General features: G+C 33.3%; 2 protein-coding genes across 2 annotated transcripts; one reads left to right on the top strand and one right to left on the bottom strand.

Moving 5' to 3' along the window:
* The first annotated feature begins 6642 nt into the window (after positions 1–6642).
* LOC145562254 (heat shock protein 90-5, chloroplastic-like) lies at positions 6643–14670 on the top strand. The gene is made up of 19 exons (XM_081622470.1): positions 6643–7057; positions 7282–7355; positions 7812–7937; positions 8015–8108; positions 8239–8322; positions 8419–8562; positions 8893–9009; positions 9872–9916; positions 9996–10073; positions 10194–10298; positions 10382–10522; positions 11962–12054; positions 12187–12264; positions 12345–12599; positions 12776–12878; positions 12972–13146; positions 13231–13336; positions 13971–14060; positions 14145–14670. Exons 1-19 carry the CDS (start codon positions 6785–6787, stop codon positions 14349–14351), a joined length of 2388 nt encoding a protein of 795 aa, XP_081478596.1. The 5' UTR covers positions 6643–6784; the 3' UTR covers positions 14352–14670.
* Positions 14671–18806: 4136 nt separating this feature from the next.
* On the bottom strand, positions 18807–20059 carry LOC145563584 (uncharacterized). Its single transcript, XM_081624031.1, has 2 exons — positions 19812–20059; positions 18807–19394 (listed from the first exon to the last, which is right to left on the bottom strand). The coding sequence occupies exon 2, from the start codon at positions 19272–19274 to the stop codon at positions 18879–18881; it is 396 nt and encodes a 131-aa protein (XP_081480157.1). The 5' UTR covers positions 19275–19394; positions 19812–20059; the 3' UTR covers positions 18807–18878.
* Between the last annotated feature and the right edge of the window lie 524 nt (positions 20060–20583).

Here is a 20583-nt window from a genome sequence, read left to right on the forward strand (position 1 = left end):
ACTTTTAATTGAATTTAATTTCAATTTGATTTATATTTTTATTGAAGTTACTAACAATTTATTCATGATGTAGCAATTTGAAGGAGCGAGCGAAATGTGAGTAATTAATTAATTAATTTAATTACTTATTTTATTTTAATATTGCTAGTATCATGATTAGGTTTATTATTATTTGATTTGATTAACGATATTATGGTTAAATTGCTTCCAATATTAATATTTATTCTATTGTTATTATGACCACCATATTGCATGTTAAAGGGAATATGTAATCGAAAATCACGCCTAATAAGATAATTTGGACGACCGGTTTAGGTTCCTTTTTAATCTTGTTGTTAATTGAAGTGATCACAATAATTATATGTTGCATTAATATTCAACCAATTTAGCATAATAATATTTTGGAGTGAATTGAATCTTTATTTGTATGCCTTTGAGATCGCAGGAATCACTTTTCACTATAAGAATCGAGTAGAGGCTAATATTGGCGAATGTGACTCCATGAGTCACTTTGTACCATCATCCCCGATCCTACTTTCGAGGTTCCGAACCATATGGAGTTAGTAATCTCATGGATTATGAATGAGGTGCAACCTTCACGGGTCAATCGTTGTTGCCTTTTGTTGTCCATTTATTGTGGTTGCCTTTTATGATCCGTGAACGGTTTACAAGTTCCTTAAAAACTTGTTTGCGGCTCCCTACTTTCCTTATCCCTAATCATTGTCCCTAATCATATATGTCAATTCCCACTTTCTAAGAGTGTCAAACATATTCACACATGCTTAACGTAGGCGCACTTTGAACGACGCCTACAATTTGGCGACTCCACTAGGGAGGATTCTTGGTTATTTATCGATTTTAGTGATCGGTATTTAATTGAGATGAGCGGATGAGACTTGAAAGATTCTTGAATTGTATTTCTGCGATTTAATTGGCATTGTCACAATGCATATGCATTTTAGCTTACCTATTTTGCCACGATAGTACGTGTTTTACGTATGTGGCTAGCCCGAGGGATTTAAGCTTTATCGACCCGAAAACACTCATGGCAATAAGGGCTCATTCGAGTTTTTAAATCCACCCAAACCATGGAGTCGAGTTCGATTCCATCACGAACTTGCGGAGCCGCCTGTTGGCATACACCCTCAAGGGAGACTGCCTTGCTAACGCGTCTAAACTCTTAACCATGGTACTCTTTTGACACCCAAATAAGCTTAACCATAGTGGAATATAGAACTTGACTGTTGATTATCTTATTTTCTATCTTCTAAAGATTTGATCATCATCTTATTTCCCTACCTTAAATCACTCTTGATTATTCCCCAAGCAAAGCTATTTGCCATATTAGTTTCATGACAACACACTTTCCATAATTAATTATTTTTTAGTCACCATAATATTAAACCTTCCTTAATTTTTAAACTCTCTTCTCCAAGTAATTTCCTTAAACCAATTTACCATAATTCTTCCTACATTCTCCTATCATAATTTTTGCATGAGCTAGCCTATAAATACCCCCTCATACCTCTCATATTCTTCACACCATAACTCAATTCTCTTCTTCTCTGTTACTCTTCTTTTCTCTCAGCCTTTTCCTACCTTTCTTCTCCTCTTTTCTAAAACAAATTCAGCCAGTATATCTTTGAAGCCAATTTTCGGGCACTTTTGGTCAGTTTTGAGGTTTTGCTATTTCACAAACAATTGTTCCTCTCAAAAATTCCTTGAGTTTAGGATAATAAATCACCCAATTCGAAGTTACATTGAAGGAGTTATGGTCTCTGCAAGTTCTACCTATTCTTTCCAACGTAAATTTAATTTTCTTTAATCCTATTCCTTTATTTTATTCATGGTTAGTTTTTTAAAATATAGATAACTTATTTCAAAGCTATAATTTTATATTAAAGTATTATTTTTAAAAGAATTTTATAGTCCATACACATTAGATTTGGGTTTGTGTCTAAAGATGTTGTGATAACTTTATGACTGTGTTAATTGCAAGGTGTATTCGTGATTGAACTTTAAAAGTGCAAAGTGTTGATTGATATTCGGAATCAAGGTACGTTTAGGTGGCTAGATACCTTCAAAAGTGATTGGTTTGAATAACATGTTTTATATGATTTTGTTGGTGGTTGAATTAAAGTGGTTTGAATTATGATTTATGAAATAAATTATGTTTGGAGGTATTGATTTTAATATTTGTGTTTGAATTATGGTTTGAATTACTTATCATTTTTAAATAAAGGAATTGATTTGAAAAGTTTGTTGAATTAAATAAAAGGGTTTTTCAAAGGAAGAGTTATTAATTTTGAAAAGTTATTAATATGAGATTTAATTCTCAAGTATTTATTAAAATGTTGATTTTGAAAGCATGTTGAATTGAATAAAAAGGAGTTTTGATTTAACCTGTTATAAAGGTTGATTTTATTTAAGGAGGAATTATTGAGTTATTATTATTAAAGCTTTACAAGCACGTTAATAGTAATCCTACTATGCAAATTTGGTTGACAAGACTTTAGACTTTGTATGACCGAGTCTTTCCTCAAGAATAGCCTTTCAATATAAGGAGACTAGTTTAGGAGGTGTGCACACTTGGGTGAGGACTTGGTTTTTAATAAGAGGAATTGGTTTTATAAATTGTTTTTATTGAATTATTGATTATTGGATTTGTTTTGAGAATATTGAGAATTGGTTTTGAATCATGAGTTTTGGAATTATTTGATTAATTATTGGAATTAGTTTTAAAAGCATGTTTGCAAATAAATTGAGTTTACATTATCTTGCACTTGTTGTACCTAGCATATTTTGCTAATCCGTATTTCCTATTTGTTTTGGTTCGCCCTATTTACCGTAATGGTAAGTAGTGTTGACTATTTTCAGGTGGAGTCATGAATGAGCATATGGGAGTCCCGAGATTTACTTCACCTAGTTTAGGAATGTTGGTTTTGTCTTTATTTTGAGTACTCATAACAATGTTACTATTTTTATAAGCATTAACAAAAGAAAGTTGAGTTTCCGCTGCAAGTTTTGGTATTGAGTTAACTATTTTTGAGTAGCCTTGTGTAATCATGCGACGGTAATACGCCTAAATCTATCTCTACGGTATAATTATACGTATTATACTAATATTTCCGTAGAGGGAGATTTGGGGGTGTTACACCTACCTTTACCAGGTCTTGAGTAAAAGACCTCAAACAACAAAGGACTATGATCAAAAAGAGAAGAAAGAAGATACACAGCTTCAACATGGCCATATTAAACCACCCAAAGTTGATTAACTAGATCTTTATCAATCTTGGTACAAGTCTTATATTCTTCATACGCTTTACTGGACCAAGAATAAAAGGCACCCTTAGCTTGCTTTTGATCTCAACCAACCCCATAGCATCAATAAAAGCTTAGAAGTTTTAGGCTCTGTTCTTTTGAGCTTCTGGGCAGAGCAGAGCAGGACTCAGCAGAGCATATCAGATTTCAGTAGAGCAGAGCAAAGTCGAGCAGATTTTATTATTATTATTATTAATATTATTATTATTACTATTATTATTATTATTATTATTATTATTACTACTACTACTACTACTACTACTACTACTACTACTACTACTACTTATTATTATTATTATTATTATTATTATTATTATTATTATTATTATTATTATTATTATTATTATTATTATATTATTATTATCGAATTATTATTATAAACGTTAAATATTATTATTGAATATTAATTATTATTATAATTATTATTATTATATATTATTTAATTATTATATTTATTATTATTATTATTAAAAATTATTAATTATTATTATCTTTAAATATTAGTTATTATTTTTATATATTAATTTTATTATAAAAAATCAATTATTATTATTATTAGTAATTATTATTATCATTACTATTATTATAATTATTGTTATTATTACTATTATTATTTTTATTATTATTATTTCTAAATATTAATTATTATTATTTTTTAAATATTAATTATTTATTATTATTAAATATTTATTATTATTATAGTAATAATTATAATTATTATTATTATAATTATTGAATATTAATTATTTATTATTATTAAATATTAATTTTTAATATATTATTATTATTAAAAAATATAATTATTTATTGTTAAATATTAATTATTATTATTATTAAATAATAATTATTTATTATTATTATTATTAATTATTAATTATTATCATAATAATTAAATATTAAGTATTATTTTTAAACAGAACAGAGCAGAGTTGAGCAGATTTCAGCAGAGCAGAGCAGCTCTAAAGAATGGGGCCTTATAGTATGTAACTGGATTTATATTCAACTTATCTTACACATCTATACTAAGTATTGAAAAACACAAACCACAAATTTTTCATATGACACATGGCATCACAAATCACTCATTATCCCCATATGCCACATGTCACCTCCCCGAATATTTATATTTAAGTTTTTATGCATTCTACAACTTACAAATTTAAGTAAGAAATTCATAATTAGTACACATTATATAAACATATGAATCTATATCTATATCTATACTTTAGTATTAAAAAACACAAACCACAAATTTTTCATATGACACATGGCATCACAAGTCACTCGTTATCCCCATGTCAGCTCCCCTAATATTTATGTTTAAGTCTTTATACATTCTACAACTTGTAAATTCAAGTACGAAATTCATAATTACTACACATTACATAAACATATGAATTATAATAAAAAAAATTGTTTTTCATCTCCTAGACTTTAAATATAATTTAAACAATATATCATTTCATATCTCACAATCTTCATGTTTATATATTTAACTAAATTTCTTCATCTTCTTTCACAGTTCTATCCTCACTCTTTTTTCTTTTAAGTTTTAGAAATGAAACAATTACTTCGTATAAAAGCATACCTACATATGAAAATAATTAACCCAAGTAACAACCCGTGCATTAAGCGGGCAAAAAAGCTAGTTAAAAATCAGAATATAACTCCAGCACATAACCAAGGAAGGTTATTTATAGGAAGGCTTTGAATCCCCCTCCAGAGTTGAATTCTATCATGAATAGAGTGAATGCATACACTATTAAACATAAAATTTGCTCTTACAAATCCCTTACAACTAATTAAAGATTGTACTAGTATAAATTATTCACGCATATTGAGAATACCCATAGTTAGGGGTGTGCAGAAATGGACCTGAACCGGACCGGAATTGGATCGGACCGGAATTGGGGATTCCGGGTTTCCGGAATGGACCGAAAAGTGTATTTTTGTAATTTTTTGGGTGAAAATTTTTAATTTTATATTTAAATTTCTAAAAAATTTAGGTACAAAACTTGTAATTTATAAATTCTAGGTGCAAAATAGGAAAGCACGCAAACAAAAACAAGACATTAAAAATGTATGTATATATTTAAGATACTAAAATGAAAAAAAAAATAAAAAAATAATGTAACCGGTCCATTTCGGTCCAAAATCGGGCCGGACCAGAATAAACAGGTCTGGACCGAAACCCGGACCGGTTGATTAAGGTCCGGTCCCGGTCCCCAAAAAAATTCGATTCTGGGTTCCGGTCCAGTTTTGGACCGGTGCACAGCCCTACCCATAGTTACTCTATTAGCGTTCCAACCCAGCCATATTCTTCCTCGTTTATAACAAGAGTAGTTACAAACCCAAGATCAAACAACACCAATCTTTCTCTAAGGCTCCGTTCATTTCACCTCATTTTTGCTAAACTGAAATTATTATTAATGAACTAAAATTATTTTTGCCGAAATGAAATTAATTTTATTGAACATAAATTATTTTTACTGATTTTCTATTATAATTTTTCTTTAAAGGTACTGATTTTTACTGAATTGAATTTTTTTTACTAAACTGAACTTATTTTTACGGAACTTAACTTTTTTTTACTAAGTTAAAATTATTTTTACTGAATATAATTTTTTTTTTTTTTTTTTTTTTTTTTTTTTTTTTTTTAAGGTGAAGTGAACAAGGCCTAATTAACATCACATTTATGACTTTTAACTTTTGTTTTAAGCAAACCGATCACATCTCCATTAAGTAGCTTTTTTAGCATCAATGACCCCTAGTATATCATGTGAGGACACCATAGAGAGATTACCATCCATCACCCTCTAACCCTCTTTAGGTTTAGCAACAAGCATGAGCTCAACATCCTCCTCTTTTCACCAAGCAAGCTATAAGAATTTTATTTTTTACTTTTGAGGAAAGGTCTTGAAATTTAGACCTCATTCATTTCACATTATTTTTGTTTGACTAATTTTTTTTTTGTATTAATTTTCAATCATATTTCTTCTTTAGAGTTATTGACTTTTACTAAACTGAATTTATTTTTATTGAACTAAATTAAATTTATTAAACTGAAATTATTTTACTTAATATTATTTTCTTTTTTTAAGGTGAAGTAAACAAACCTTAATTCTAATTTTCCGAAAAATAAATTTTGTATTATTAATTTTAATATCTTTCGGTATGTATATACCTTTTGCTGCTGTACATTACTCCATTACAAAATCGTTTACAGTAAACGATAAGATGAATAGATGATGATGTGGGAATCATCTACGCCTTACAATATCCCACACGCAACACTCCAAACAACTACTACTTCTCCATTTCCAATTTCCTCCTTCATTTTCTAGAACCCTCTACTCTCTCCCTTAAACCCTTTCAACTGAAAGCCTAAAATAGGGGCTTTCACTCTTCATTCCTCACTTATCTTCATTCAAAACCCCTCCTTTCTCTCTCCTCCTCCTCTTCAATGGCACCTGTTCTTAGCAGAACTATGGCTTCTGCATCTTTAGCTTCACTTCCATCTGCTTCTTCTTTCACCCTCAAAAATACCCACAACAAAGTTTTGAATTTGAGCAATAGTTTTTGCCCACATAATAAATTACCCAGGAATTGCCCAAAGTTTAGCATTGGGAAGAAGTTTCAGAGAAAACCCAATAAATTGTCTGTTCGTTGTGATGCTGCTGTTGCTGAACAAGAGGCTCCTGAGGCTGAGGGTGAGAAGTTTGAGTACCAGGCTGAGGTGGGTTTTCTATTACGCGTGGATTGGTGTAATTAATGTTACGATGCATGTGTCGTTTTATTTATTGTTTATTTTATTAATTGAGTGGATTTTGTTGTTGGGTAACTGTTATTGGATTTGATAATTTGATATGATTCAAAACTAGGAGCATTTAGTTCAATCAATGATTTTGTTGGAGGGTTTTCAATAAGGTTGAGTGTAATTGCTGTGGTTTTTCATTGCAGGTGAGTAGGTTGCTGGATTTGATTGTTCACAGTTTATACAGTCACAAGGAAGTGTTTCTTCGAGAACTTGTTAGGTTTGTTTCTTTCATTCGCAAAGATTTACTATTTTTTCATTTCACATGTAATTTGGAGTCTGTAAATTGTGCGATTATTGTAAAGCAATAGAACTTGAAGGTTTTAATGAGCCAACAAGTCGCGCCATGGTGGCTTCGTTGTTACCTTGTTATCATTAATTCTGGCATTTGCTTTAGGCTCGGCTTTAGGGCACTTAAGTCCTTAGGGTAGTTGTGTTTTTAAAATTTGACAAGAGAGCAAAGAGTTGATTAAACCTTAATGAACTCATTTTCAGGAAGTCGTAGTTGCTTTATCATATTTCTTGATTACCTCAATTGAACTTCGGTTATCTAAACATGCATTTGCAATATCTTGACAAAATGGAGGTTTTTGATCTTGCATAAATGCATAGAGTAGGAAGAAAATAAAATAAAAATGAGCAATATCAACTGATTAGAATTGATTTTTCTGTTCAGTAACGCAAGTGATGCGTTGGACAAGTTAAGATTTTCAAGTGTGACCGATCCCTCTCTACTTGGGGAAGCAGGAGAGCTTGAAATTCGGATCAGACCTGATCCAGATAATGGGACCATCACGATTAGGTATGCATTCAATCAGTCGATATGCTGCAATTTCATTAATTATTGAATTCTGAGTTTGTATGTATCTCAATCTTTAGGGATACTGGTATTGGAATGACAAAAGAGGAGCTTGTTGATTGTCTGGGAACTATTGCACAGAGTGGCACTTCCAAGTTCCTGAAAGCATTGAAGGTACTCTGAACCTTTCTTATGATATAGTTGGTTGTATTATGTTGTGATTAGAGCAATCTGTGCATGAAAACATAACAAATTTATCGTGCTTTTCATAAGCTGCATCTCTGAAATTCCTGTTTATGTGCAGGAAAACCAAGATCTTGGTGCTGACAACGGTTTAATTGGACAATTTGGTGTTGGATTTTACTCTGCCTTTCTGGTTGCAGACAGGGTACTGAGATATTGTAAACTTAAGTTTGTAGTTACTTTGATTATGGAGTTAATGGATGAGACAAAATTTTAACCTAGTAATTGCACCTCTCATCAGGTGGTTGTGTCTACAAAGAGCCCAAGGTCTGACAAGCAGTATATCTGGGAAGCAGCAGCTGACAGTAGCTCATATGTAATCAGGGAAGAAACTGACCCTGAAAAGATCCTGAAACGTGGAACAGAAATCACGCTGTACCTAAGGGTATTTATGTTTTTACTTGCTGATTCTATATGTTGTTATGTACAATAGTTTCTCTGGAGGTCAAGATGCTTTCATGTTTGTGGTAACTTTGATGTGTGTGCTGTGTACATTTGTTTCTATGATTTCTGCGATCTGCATATTGGCTAGTAAATCATTTTTTGTCCAAGCTAGAAGCGCAGTTCTAGACAAGAATATGCCTTTTTATTGCTTTATAATACCTATGAAGTTGCATAAACTCATTTGCTTAATTGCTTGTGTCGTGAGGAAACTTGAGGGTCTTCTTGCTCACATACCTGCTAATTGTTTTTTCATTTCCCAATTTCTTTTCAGCCTGATGACAAGTATGAATTCTCAGACCCTGCCAGAATTCAGAATTTGGTGAAGAACTACTCACAATTTGTTTCTTTTCCCATCTACACATGGCAAGAAAAATCAAGAACTGTGGAGGTAACATGGTTTTCCTTTTACATATAGCAATGTCACTGTTAAGTTTATGAGAAACATAGAATACAAGTGCTACATTAGTGCTTGTTATGTTTGATTTTTACAACAGATTGAACTCCCAGCAATTGCTAAAATTTTCCCTGTAGCTTTTGTATATGGTCTATCATCTAATGATTTGAAATGTGAAGGTTTAGAAGTTTTGAATTGATTTCTCTCTTTGCCACCTTTTGGTAGTGGTAAAATTGATTTGACTGAATTGTATTATCCCGAATCCAATGGATTTTAGATATATCAATCAATCAATCCAACTTAATTTGCAATCTATATTATAATGCAAATGTTTTTCCCTTCAACATACCTTCCTTTTGGGTATGTATGTAGTTGAGGCTTTCAAAAGGCTTTAAATCAAGCTTTTTTTTCGTTTGGGGTTTGAGGCGACAGGTTTGGAGAAGGGTTGTTAATGATGTAATCCATGAGATCACAGAATGTCATACTTAAATTAATAAATTGTTATTGCATAGGAAGTATTTGGATGGTTTGGATTCCAGTATCTTAGTGGGTTGAAAAGGTGTAAAAAAAAAAAAAGTTTATTGAAGTTGTCTTAGCTTAAAATGTCAATGAGACAATGGAATTCATTTTGAATATTTTAATTTCCATAACAAGTTAAATTGAATCAGAATTTTAGATTACAGTAATTTGAATTTGAAATTTTAATATTTTTTTTACACTTAATAAAATCCAACATTGAACTGTGAATCTGACTTGATTACATGTATTTAGTCCAAAGAACTTGCACAGACACACCCCTACCATTTAAAAAGTTGTTTGGTGTTTAGCATGATGTGAGCTTTTGATGATCTTGCAGGTGGAGGAAGAAGAAGAACCAAAAGAGGGAGAAGAGAAACCAGAGGTAGATTTCATTCTGCTCTTGAAGTTGATATATGTTAGAGTAGTGGTATTTTGCTTTAAATTTATTTTTCTTTTTCCAGGACGGAAAGAAGAAAACGAAGACTGTCACTGAAAAATACTGGGACTGGGAGTTGACCAATGAGACTAAGCCCATATGGGTGAGTGCTTTCCTCTTTCATTGGAATGTTATCTAAAATTGTTGCATCATGGACTCTTTTGCTTTCTGAGTGTACTATGAGAAATTGCTGATCATGATGCATTTTGAATTTACGTCTCAGATGCGAAGTGCTAAAGAAGTCCCAAAAGACGAGTACTATGAATTCTACAAGAAGACTTTCAACGAATTCTTGGACCCACTTACATATACTCACTTCACGACAGAGGTATTATATATCTAGCCTTTTCTTGTTTTGGCCTTCAATTGATACGGATTTGGTTGTACTTGATATGAGCGAATATAATGCAGGGAGAAGTGGAGTTTCGGAGTGTTCTCTTTATCCCTGGGATGGCACCTATGAATAATGAAGATGTCATAAATCCTAAGACAAAGAACATACGGCTGTATGTAAAACGTGTCTTCATTTCAGATGATTTCGATGGGGAACTGGTTCGTACTCCCCCCTTGTTTCTTTATTTCTTGCCTTTCTCAGATATTCCCTTTAGCTAACTAAGCAAGTCTGAGTCTTGCAAATTGTACTATTGGGTGGTCTATATAAATGCATGACACTATGTCTTTCTATTCATGCCATATGTGGCACTTGAATTATGTAAACTCCTTGGGCAGAGTTACAGTTCTGTCACTTCTATGAGCTGTGTAATTGTGTTTTTTTTTTCTTTAAAAAAAAAAATATTCTATCAGCTGTAATTATATATATATATAAAATCAGAAAGTTGAAAATGGTTTAATAAGTTCAAAAGACAGGTGGAGCTCATGTTTTATGTTTTCGGGAAAACGTTTAGGGTTGAAAATGAATTTATTGATCAGTACTAGTCGTAGAAGGAACTACAAGTTATGAACCTGGAATATAAGTTAGAAGATACTCCTTTTGTGTGCATATTATCGTCCTCTTAGGCATGGGTAGAATGAGCATGCATATTAAGAGTGGATAATTGGATAATGTAGGTATTTTAGGTGGATAGTGAAAATGTAAGTATTGAAAATGTGATAGAAGGAGAGTTTAATGAGGGCCCTACATCACATGAGACATAAGAAAGAGAGTGAGATATAAGTGTTCAGGGCCTTCAGGCCTACGCCACATGACCTTAAAATAATCACTTAAGGTAGCTACACACACTTATTTGGAGTTTGTTCAAGTTGTATACAGTGTAATTGTTTGAGGTTGTTAGATTATTAGTTTATGCCCCCCTCTCCCCGGGTCTTTATCATTGAATGTCAATGCGTAGCTGTGATTTTTGTTTAATGTTGATCTTGAGGTGTCCATCTGCCATTAAGCCATCTGTAAGACATTCTATTTGATTTTTGGCTTCCCTTTCAAACTTTTGGCAGTTGAGTTGTGAGGTGAATGTTTCCTTGTGGTTGATGCCTGCTTTGAGGACGTTGTTCTAGATCGCTTGACAAGATTTCCCATACATCATACTTTGCTGTTACATCTTGTCTAAACCATAGTCAGGGTGAACTAGACACTTATAAAGAGATCTAATCTAATCTTTTATTAGGTTTAATCTTGTTCAGGAGTATCAGTAGGTTGAATATCTGCTCAAAATATTTGACTGTACATACATGGGTGTAGAAGCATGTATTTCATTTTGCACCTAGGACATGCAATTTTTTCATAAAATGACTTGAGTTTTTACAATGGTGAACATTCCTTTGTTTTGATACTAATAACCTAATCTGAGCAATTTAGGGAGGTTTACGTGCTGATTTTTTATACTAGGTGACGTAGAGTTTCAAACATTGCTCGCAAATTGTTTTGTAGAGTGAGGTGGTCAACGGAACTTAGAGATAGTTTTCAAGGTTAACAATCATGCAGGCAACTTGGCCAAGTACTTATTTTTTACTGTCGTATCTTTATTTCTCTGCAGTTCCCTCGATATTTGAGTTTTGTGAAGGGTGTGGTGGATTCTAATGATCTTCCTCTAAATGTGTCTCGAGAAATTCTTCAAGAAAGCAGAATTGTAAGGCCTACTTCCTTTTTCATTTATTTTTTTTGTTGATCTTGCTGGTTTCTTTATATGGTTGTATTATTTGATTAATATTTGGAGTTCATGTATGATCATTGGTCTGAACTTGATCCTTCTGTGATGCAGGTAAGAATCATGAGAAAACGATTAGTAAGAAAGACATTTGACATGGTGCAAGATTTATCAGAGAGTGAAAATAAAGAGGTTATTAATACTCTAATCTAATTGCATGACCCTTTACTGAAGACTATCTCTAAAACTGATATAATGTGAATTTGCTTTAGGACTACAAAAAATTTTGGGAGAACTTTGGTAAGTTTCTAAAATTGGGCTGTATCGAGGACACTGGAAACCACAAACGCCTTACACCTCTTTTGCGGTTCTACTCATCAAAAAGCGAGGAAGACTTGATAAGCTTAGATGATTATGTTGAAAACATGGGTGAGAACCAAAATGCTATCTACTACTTGGCAACAGACAGCCTTAAAAGTGCAAAGAGTGCTCCGTTCTTGGAGAAGTTGATGCAAAAGGATATCGAGGTATGTTGTTGTGTTTTTTAAATTAATTATGGTCTATTAGATATCAGATCTCTGGATGAACTGACCTATATGTATTTTTATAGCTTCATTGCATTTGCTGCAGATTAGCCCTTGCCCTTTCTAATGGAAAATGATTCTCCTTGCTTACTAATGTTCTCATTGGCGATTTGTCACAGGTTCTGTTCTTGATTGAGCCTATAGATGAGGTTGCCATCCAGAACTTGCAGACTTACAAAGAGAAAAAGTTTGTTGATATCAGCAAGGAAGACCTGGAACTTGGTTAGTTTGCTTTTTCCTGCTTTTGCCTGTATGGGAATGTTATCAATGTAACATGATCGAAGAACTTTCTAACCTGAAAATATTTTTTCTCAGGTGATGAGGATGAAGTAAAGGAACGGGAGACTAAACAAGAGTTTAATCTTCTGTGTGATTGGATGAAGCAACAACTTGGTGATAAGGTTGCAAAGGTCCAAGTCTCAAAACGTCTTGCCTCATCTCCTTGTGTGCTTGTTTCTGGGAAGTTTGGGTGGTCAGCAAACATGGAAAGGTATGCTAATTATGTTGTGTCATTATTTGAAGTTTGGGCAATTTACATGTTATGAATTTGATTGCATATACTGCGCTCCTTTAGGTTGATGAAGGCACAAACTCTTGGAGACACTTCAAGCTTGGAGTTCATGAGGGGCCGGAGAATATTAGAGATCAATCCTGATCACCCCATTGTTAAAGACCTTTATGTGAGTTTGATATTTATTTAGCTCTAATTAACAATGATGAAATGGGAATGAAATAAAGTCCTATGTTTCTAAAATCTGTTAACAAGTGCTACAAACATAGAGGAATGGCCCATAGGTAATAGATTACAAATGTGAAAAAGTTGAGAGAGGTGGGTGGTTCTGGAGCCAATTCTAGAGAAAAATCTGGAAAACCTTACTAAACTACTTGTAGTATGTACTAGTTAAGTTGAAGGCTTTAGTGCTAGCTGAATCATCTGTTCATGAGGTTCCTCAGAAGTGCAATTGTGATTATAATACTGTTTGATATATCCATCTTTTGAAATTAGATGGCCTGAAATAAAGTATACCCTCACTTTTTGCTTAACAAGCATATCTCTTTCATCTTATGTTTAGAGTTGTATTGTGTAGGTTAGTATAATTGGCAAAACTGCTATTCCCTCTGTTCATTAAAATTGCCCCATCACATTTTCTTCACAATTGTTTAGAAGTAGTAAATAAAGTAGAGAGGAATGGTGGGGATCATATTAACAAAAGAGGAAATTGAGCAATCTTTAAGGACGATTCAATGTGGGACAGGGGAAATTTCTATGTTGAATGGTTGACTAATGGTTTATTTTAATTTTGATGTTTATAGGCTGCCTGCAAGAATGCACCGGACAGCAGTGATGCCATAAGAGCTGTTGACCTCCTATATGAAACAGCCCTTGTATCCAGTGGTTTTACGGTGAGTTACAAACTCCTACAAGTTGAAAATCGGCTTGGTAGTTTCATGTGATTAGTTTTAACATGCTATGTATGTTGTTTGCAGCCTGATAGCCCTTCAGACTTAGGAAACAAGATTTATGAGATGATGACAATGGCCCTTGGAGGTAGATGGGGAAGATTAGATGAAAGTGCAGAAGGCTCAACGGAAGAAAATTCATCAGAAACTAGTGCGACAGCTGAAGAAGCTACAGATGGCCAAGTGGTTGAACCCTCTGAAGTCATTACAGAGAATGACCCATGGCAAGATTGATGATAGTAGTCATTGTTTGGTAGATTGAACATTTTTGCCTTAGACATTTTACTCAATTTGTGGGGAGAAACCATCCATGGAATTGTATGGAAGAGGAAGGGATAGTTAGACACGGCAGAATATGGTGCATTTTCATCAACTTTTTGAGGGAATCGATTATTAGTCCTTTTCTTGGTCAGAAGATTTTTAATTAGATAGAATAATAATTTAGAAAAGCTTATTATTATTATAGGTGCTTATATGATTGTCTACGAAAGCATAATGTGTGTTTGCAACGGGCAATGAATTAATAATTTAGTGAAGTTTATGTTCGTTTTAATAGTTTCTGAATATATTAGTTTGTTTGCTGGAATATGATTTGCCTCAGGGAGTTTCCATGGGGGAGGATATTAAATAAAGGATACAAAAATGACGAGGAAAAGGAAGGGGATGGATTTACATAAATCATAAATGTCTCTCACTCTAGGAAATATTGGATTTAATAATTCCAATTTTGAGACATTTGCTTTTAATAATTCCAACTTATGGGGTATTTGCTTTTTATTGGTTTCAATCGATCAACTAACCTATTAATTTGTTATAACAGGTTATGGGTTATCATGTGATTGGTAAAAAAAAATAATAAAAATTAAAAAAAATAATAATAAACCAAACATTCCCCACGGTCACCCTTCCTAGGCAACCCCCACCGCTCCAACGGCCCCCTACCCACTGCCGACAAACGGCAGCCTCCTTCCCCACGCCTAACCCGTCGGAAACCTCCATCCCCACCTCTCCTAACCACCGAAATAGCCCTCTACCTCTAAATTGCCCTGATTCCCATTCCCTACCCACAAAAACCATCCCAAATAACCACCTCTCCCTTTCCCCTTACCTCGAAAGTCACTTTTCTTTCTTCCGTAGCCCCAAACAACGTTTTTTGACGTTGGGGACAAGGAAATGGGTGGTTTTTGGGGCGGGGGAAAGAGGAGGGGATAGTTGGGTAGGGTTGAGAATCGGGGTGGTTTAGGGGCAAGGAGGGTTGTTTCGGTGGTTGGGAGGCTGCCGGAGTATAGGGGTTTGGGAAGGAGACTGCTAAAGCGGGGCTAGGGATTGGTGCCGTGTTGGATTTTTTTTTTTCAAAAAAAGAAATCTATTTATTTTTTTCTTATTTTTTTTTGGCCGATTACGTGATAAAATGTGTTCGTTAAACAAAACAAATAAATAAATAAATAAATGCTTGTTTAACAGGCTACTGGTCATTTGGGACCAATAAAAACAAATACCTTATAAAGTTCGAATTATTAAATAATAATTCAAAGTTAGGACAAATTCAAAGTTAGGACTATTAAAAGCGAATTCTTCAAAGTTGGGATTATTAAAATCAATTTTTCCTTCACTTTATTGCTAAAATGATAATTTTAAACCTTAATCAATTGGGTGTGGCCTGGGTTTCTCGCAGGAGGGTGTTCAAAGGGAGGATTGTTATGCAAAAACAATTGCATAACAAGGGGCAAGGGTGTAACTACAAGTAAATGCATGTCTTGAATTTAGAGTAATATTATTAGGTGATCCAATAGTATCATTGGGTGATCAAATAGAAAAATACTATCGTTAAATATTCAGTGGTACTAAGTATGCTAGAGAAAATGACATTGAAGGTAAGGAATAATGGCCTATCTACTTTGGTGTCACATCGTGGTGGATTTGGCGTTGGAGGAGTTGCTTTGTGTACAATCGTAGAAACGAAATCCCCTTGGACTTTGGTGTTTTCCTACAAATCAGATTTGATGATGCAAAGAGAGAAATTTGGGATGCACTGGTCACTAGATGAATGTTCAACACAGAGAAAGTACAAAGTGCCTGCCAATATCACTTGGCATGCCCCTCCTTATGGCCTTATGGGTGGTATGTGTTAAATGGTAATGGAGCTGCTAAAGGTTGCCCCGGGCTAGCTAGAGGGGGTGGGATTATACGAGACTATGCTGGAAACTTTGTAATAGCACTTACAGCAGGCTATGGTTTTTGCTCTGCATATAGAGCAGAGGTGTTACCTTTGCTAAGGGGCATCGAACTTGCTCAGAATCTGCAAATTGAGAAGCTTGAGATCCAATTAGACAATCTAGTAGTAGTCTAAGCTATGCAAAAGAAGGAAGCTAGGAGAGGAGAGTGCATTCACGACATTAGGCAGTGCTTAAAGCTAATTTGTGACGATCGATGGTAAGTGACAGTAGCTCACATTTTCAGAGAAGGGAATAGAGCTGCGGATTGGTTAGCCAACCGCGAAGTCATTCAGGACTCTCAATTGGAAGTCTTTAGTAATGAAGTGCTAGTAGGACTTAGTCATATTTTAGAGGAGGATATTAGAGGTGTAGCTATGCCTCGGCTTATCCCTCCGTAGGTAGCTTTTATTTTTTGTGTGCTTGTCGTTTATTTTCTTGCTTTTCATTTTCTTTGGAACTCTGTATCATCATTTGAATAAAATAAAGTAATACTGAGTATGTCGTGGTACTATATATACATTCAATTGTACTAAGGGCTTGTTCACATTTATTGAACTGAGCTGAATTGATTGGAGCTGAACTGAACTGAACTGAATTGAAATCAATATTTTATGAGAGAGGGAAATTAAGAGCTGAACTGAACTAAACTGATTGGAATAGAACTGAATTGAGCTGAACTGAACTGAACTGAACTGAACTGAAATTAAGTAAATATGAACAGACCCTAACTACAATTAAAAGTGGTCTTACTTGCCTATTCTCTCTCTCTCTCTCTCTCTCTCTCTCTCTCTCTCTCTCTCTCTCTCTCTCTCTCTCTCTCTCTCTCTCTCTCTCTCTCTTTCCAATATTAAAAATACATTTTAGAAAGTTAAATAATATACGGAGTAGTATGATATTTTAAGTAACAACTCTGGCTATTGCTTAGACCACATACTAGTTGTCTAATAAAGAAAAAGTCTACTTACCATCACTAATGCTTGTCAGTTGTGTAAAAAAAAATATTAAATTAATATTCATGCCAGGAACAAATAAAATATGTAATCCTCAAATTAATTTCTTGTATAAAAGTTAATATTATTAAAGCCTTTATAGTCAAAGCTTCGAGGAAGTAAAATGCAGTATTGTTATGCATTTGCAAATGCATATTTGAATAATATTACAACAGGCTAAAATTACACATCCTAAAATATATTTTATATGTAAAATATCCATAATTATATAAGAGTAAAAATTATAAAAAAAAATGATATTGTGAAAGTATTTTATTTGATGAATCTAACAAGATTTCATATGATTATATTTACTTAACGTATGAATCATATTATGTGGCCAAAGAAGAGTGATAAATAGTGCAAAAATTCAATTATTATATTATTAGAACGGAGGAAGGATAAATTACGAAATGAAATTTAGCAAACAATTGAAAAACTAATTAAAAAACGAACATCAATTTAAGTTGTATAGAACCTCAATTCAAGTTAGATACGTAGTACTCCCTCCGTTTTTAAATACTTGCTCTACTTTCCATTTGCGGCCGTTTTTAAATACTTTCTTTATTTCCTTATTTGAAAACTTTTACAATATTTAAGTTAATTTTCTCAACTAGTGGACCCAACATAAATCATATTTTATTAATTCCTTATTTTCTCTCCTCCAATTCTCTCATCTACTTTTGCTTTTTACAAGTTTTTATTTTTCCACCTACCCCACTAACTTCTTATTTTATTACCTTTTTCAATTTCTCTAAAAAGTTCGCACATGGAGAAATGAAGCAAGTATTTAAAAACGGATGGTGTATTTGGTTTCACAACATAAGTAAAGTAATAGGTGATAAAAGAAAAAAAAAATTTAAATTAAAAAAACCTTGTGATTAAACTTTTATACAAAAAACTAATGCCCAAACCTTGCAAACTCGGGTGGGCTTTTAACTTTTACACATTGTTTGGATAGTATTTTAGGAAGGAAAGGGAGAGAAGGGATAGAGAGGGGAGGGAAAAGAAGGGAAGGGGAGGGGAGGGAAGAAGAATTTTAATTCCCTTGTTTGGATAGAAGAGAAAAGGAAGGGAAGGGAGGGAAGAATACTTGGTATTAGCTATAGGCCTATAGCAGCAGTAAGAAGATGACATAGCCTTATTTTTTTCATTTCCTTTCTTAAATATCTATGAGTATTATTCATATTTTTCATTTTAGAGTACACTTTATTTTTTTAGAGTACTTTTTTGGAGTATTTTATATAAAATATTTATTTATTATTTTTTTCCATCCTTTGTAACATTATACTTGAGTAGTTGAGTTTATATATTATTTTTTTGGAATGCTTTTAAATAATCAATTAAATTTAATAAAATTTGCAATCAAAAGCATAACATTTTATAGAGAAAAAACTAACAATAATCTTGAAAAGTATAAACGTTACAATTTATATCACCTAAAATATTCTCATTGATTGGCTATTTCCCAAAAAAAAAAAAAAAAAAAAAAAAAAAAAAAAAAAAAATCTCATTGGAAAATTCTTTGTTATGATCAAGGGTTCAAATGCACACTTCTAATTTTCTTCATCGAGCATCATCTCTATCAAATAGTCCTTTATTTCCTCCGGTGGACAACCAAAAAGCTCTCGTATCCTTGACTGTTTTGCATTTAAGAACCTATAAGCTTTGCGACGAGTTAACGAGTCAATCTCCATCCTTGACAACTCTTCAAAAACCTCTTGTGGTGAATACACTTGAGCACGACCTCTCTCAACAATTACATTTCCCTCTCGAAGAGCTTGAGCCACATTGTCCAACCCTTCTTTTATGAATAGGAGCTCATTTTGAAACACTTCCTCTGATTTTCTTTTCTTCCCTTTTCGGTTGGATGAATCGGCAAAATCACTTGGTAGGGCTTCTCCAAGGCTTTCATCCTTCTTCTCAAAGCTTGATTCATCCATAGCCTTCATTTTCTTCTCCTTTGCAGTTCCAGAAATTTCACCCGTTGCCCTATCCTTGGAAAAAAGCTTCAAAAGTACATCATAATGACGAAATGGAGTTGTTTTCCACTTAGCAGCTTCTAGTTTTCGCTACAAAAAAAATTACAGCAACATTACAGCCATAATTTTAGCATTTCAATAACATTACAGACACAATTTCAGCATTACAACAACCTTACACCAACAATTTCAACATTACAACAACATTACAACAATAATTTCAGCATTATAGGAACAAATTCAGCATTACAGCAGCATTACAACAATAATTTCAGCATTACAACAACAAATTCAGCATTACAGCAGCATTACAGCAGTAATTTCAGCATTATAGCAGCATTACAGCAGCATTATGGCAACAATTTCAGCATTACCAGCAACAATTTCAGCTGAAATTTCAGTATTGCAGCAATAATTACAGTATTACAGTAGCATTACAGCAATAATTATGGCAAAATAGAAGCAATTACAACAATAATTACAGCAAAGCATGGACAGAAAAAGTACCTCAATCAAGTTATCCCAAACTTCATCTACATTCTCAAACAATTTTGTTTCTTCATTCCAACCCCAACCACTAGCATTGAAAAGATCATAAACATCATTGAAATTACTCTTTATCGTCTTAAGCCGATTCTTCAAATGCTCTTTGGTAAAAGGATGGTTCAACTTTTTAGTACATTCCTTCACAACATTTTCATACGCCTTTGAAGTGAACTGACCATCAACTCTATTTCCATTAATGTCCTCAGCGTTTCACCAGAACGCATAAAAAATGCACTCAACGAGCAATTTCTTGCATTATGACCAAGAATATACAAAGATTTTTCCACTTGCTCCTCCACCGAAGCCCGTCTTGTATCCTTTAGATACTTCCCATCCCTTAAAATTTTACATAACTTAACAAAAGTCTCGGGGCTCATACGAATCAATTGTCGACTAATTCGAGTGACTTTCAAATCATTCATAAGTTCATGATGTCTCCTCTTGCTGACCATGTAGGCTTCTAAACTATGATTTCGTGTCAATCTTCCCAAACTCCTACTTAGGTAATATGACTTGATAAGACACATTGCATACACAATATAACCAACCACCTGAATTACTACTCCACGTCTTGTTCTTTCCCATGTCACTTCCCCATTTTTCGACATCCAATTCCTCATTGGGAACCACATCCGTTCTACTAACCTCAAAATCTCCCTCCATATTAAAGGCAATGTGAACAACTATAAAAATATTATTTAACATATCAACAACAAAAGCATAACAATTATAA

Source organism: Chenopodium album, chromosome 10, assembly GCF_948465745.1.
Source record: "Chenopodium album chromosome 10, dcCheAlbu1.1, whole genome shotgun sequence".
NCBI classification, from domain to species: Eukaryota; Viridiplantae; Streptophyta; class Magnoliopsida; order Caryophyllales; family Amaranthaceae; genus Chenopodium; species Chenopodium album.

What these genes read in the sequence shown, in the direction of transcription:
- LOC145563584 (XM_081624031.1), bottom strand. Translation starts at nt 19,274, where the DNA reads ATGAAGGCTATGGATGAATCAAGCTTTGAGAAGAAGGATGAAAGCCTT.
- LOC145562254 (XM_081622470.1), top strand. Translation starts at nt 6,785, where the DNA reads ATGGCACCTGTTCTTAGCAGAACTATGGCTTCTGCATCTTTAGCTTCA. An exon ending in AAAAATCAAGAACTGTGGAG is followed by an intron (nt 9,010 to 9,871) that starts GTAACATGGTTT and finishes ATGATCTTGCAG; the next exon opens with GTGGAGGAAGAAGAAGAACC. An exon ending in CAGAGAGTGAAAATAAAGAG is followed by an intron (nt 12,265 to 12,344) that starts GTTATTAATACT and finishes AATTTGCTTTAG; the next exon opens with GACTACAAAAAATTTTGGGA.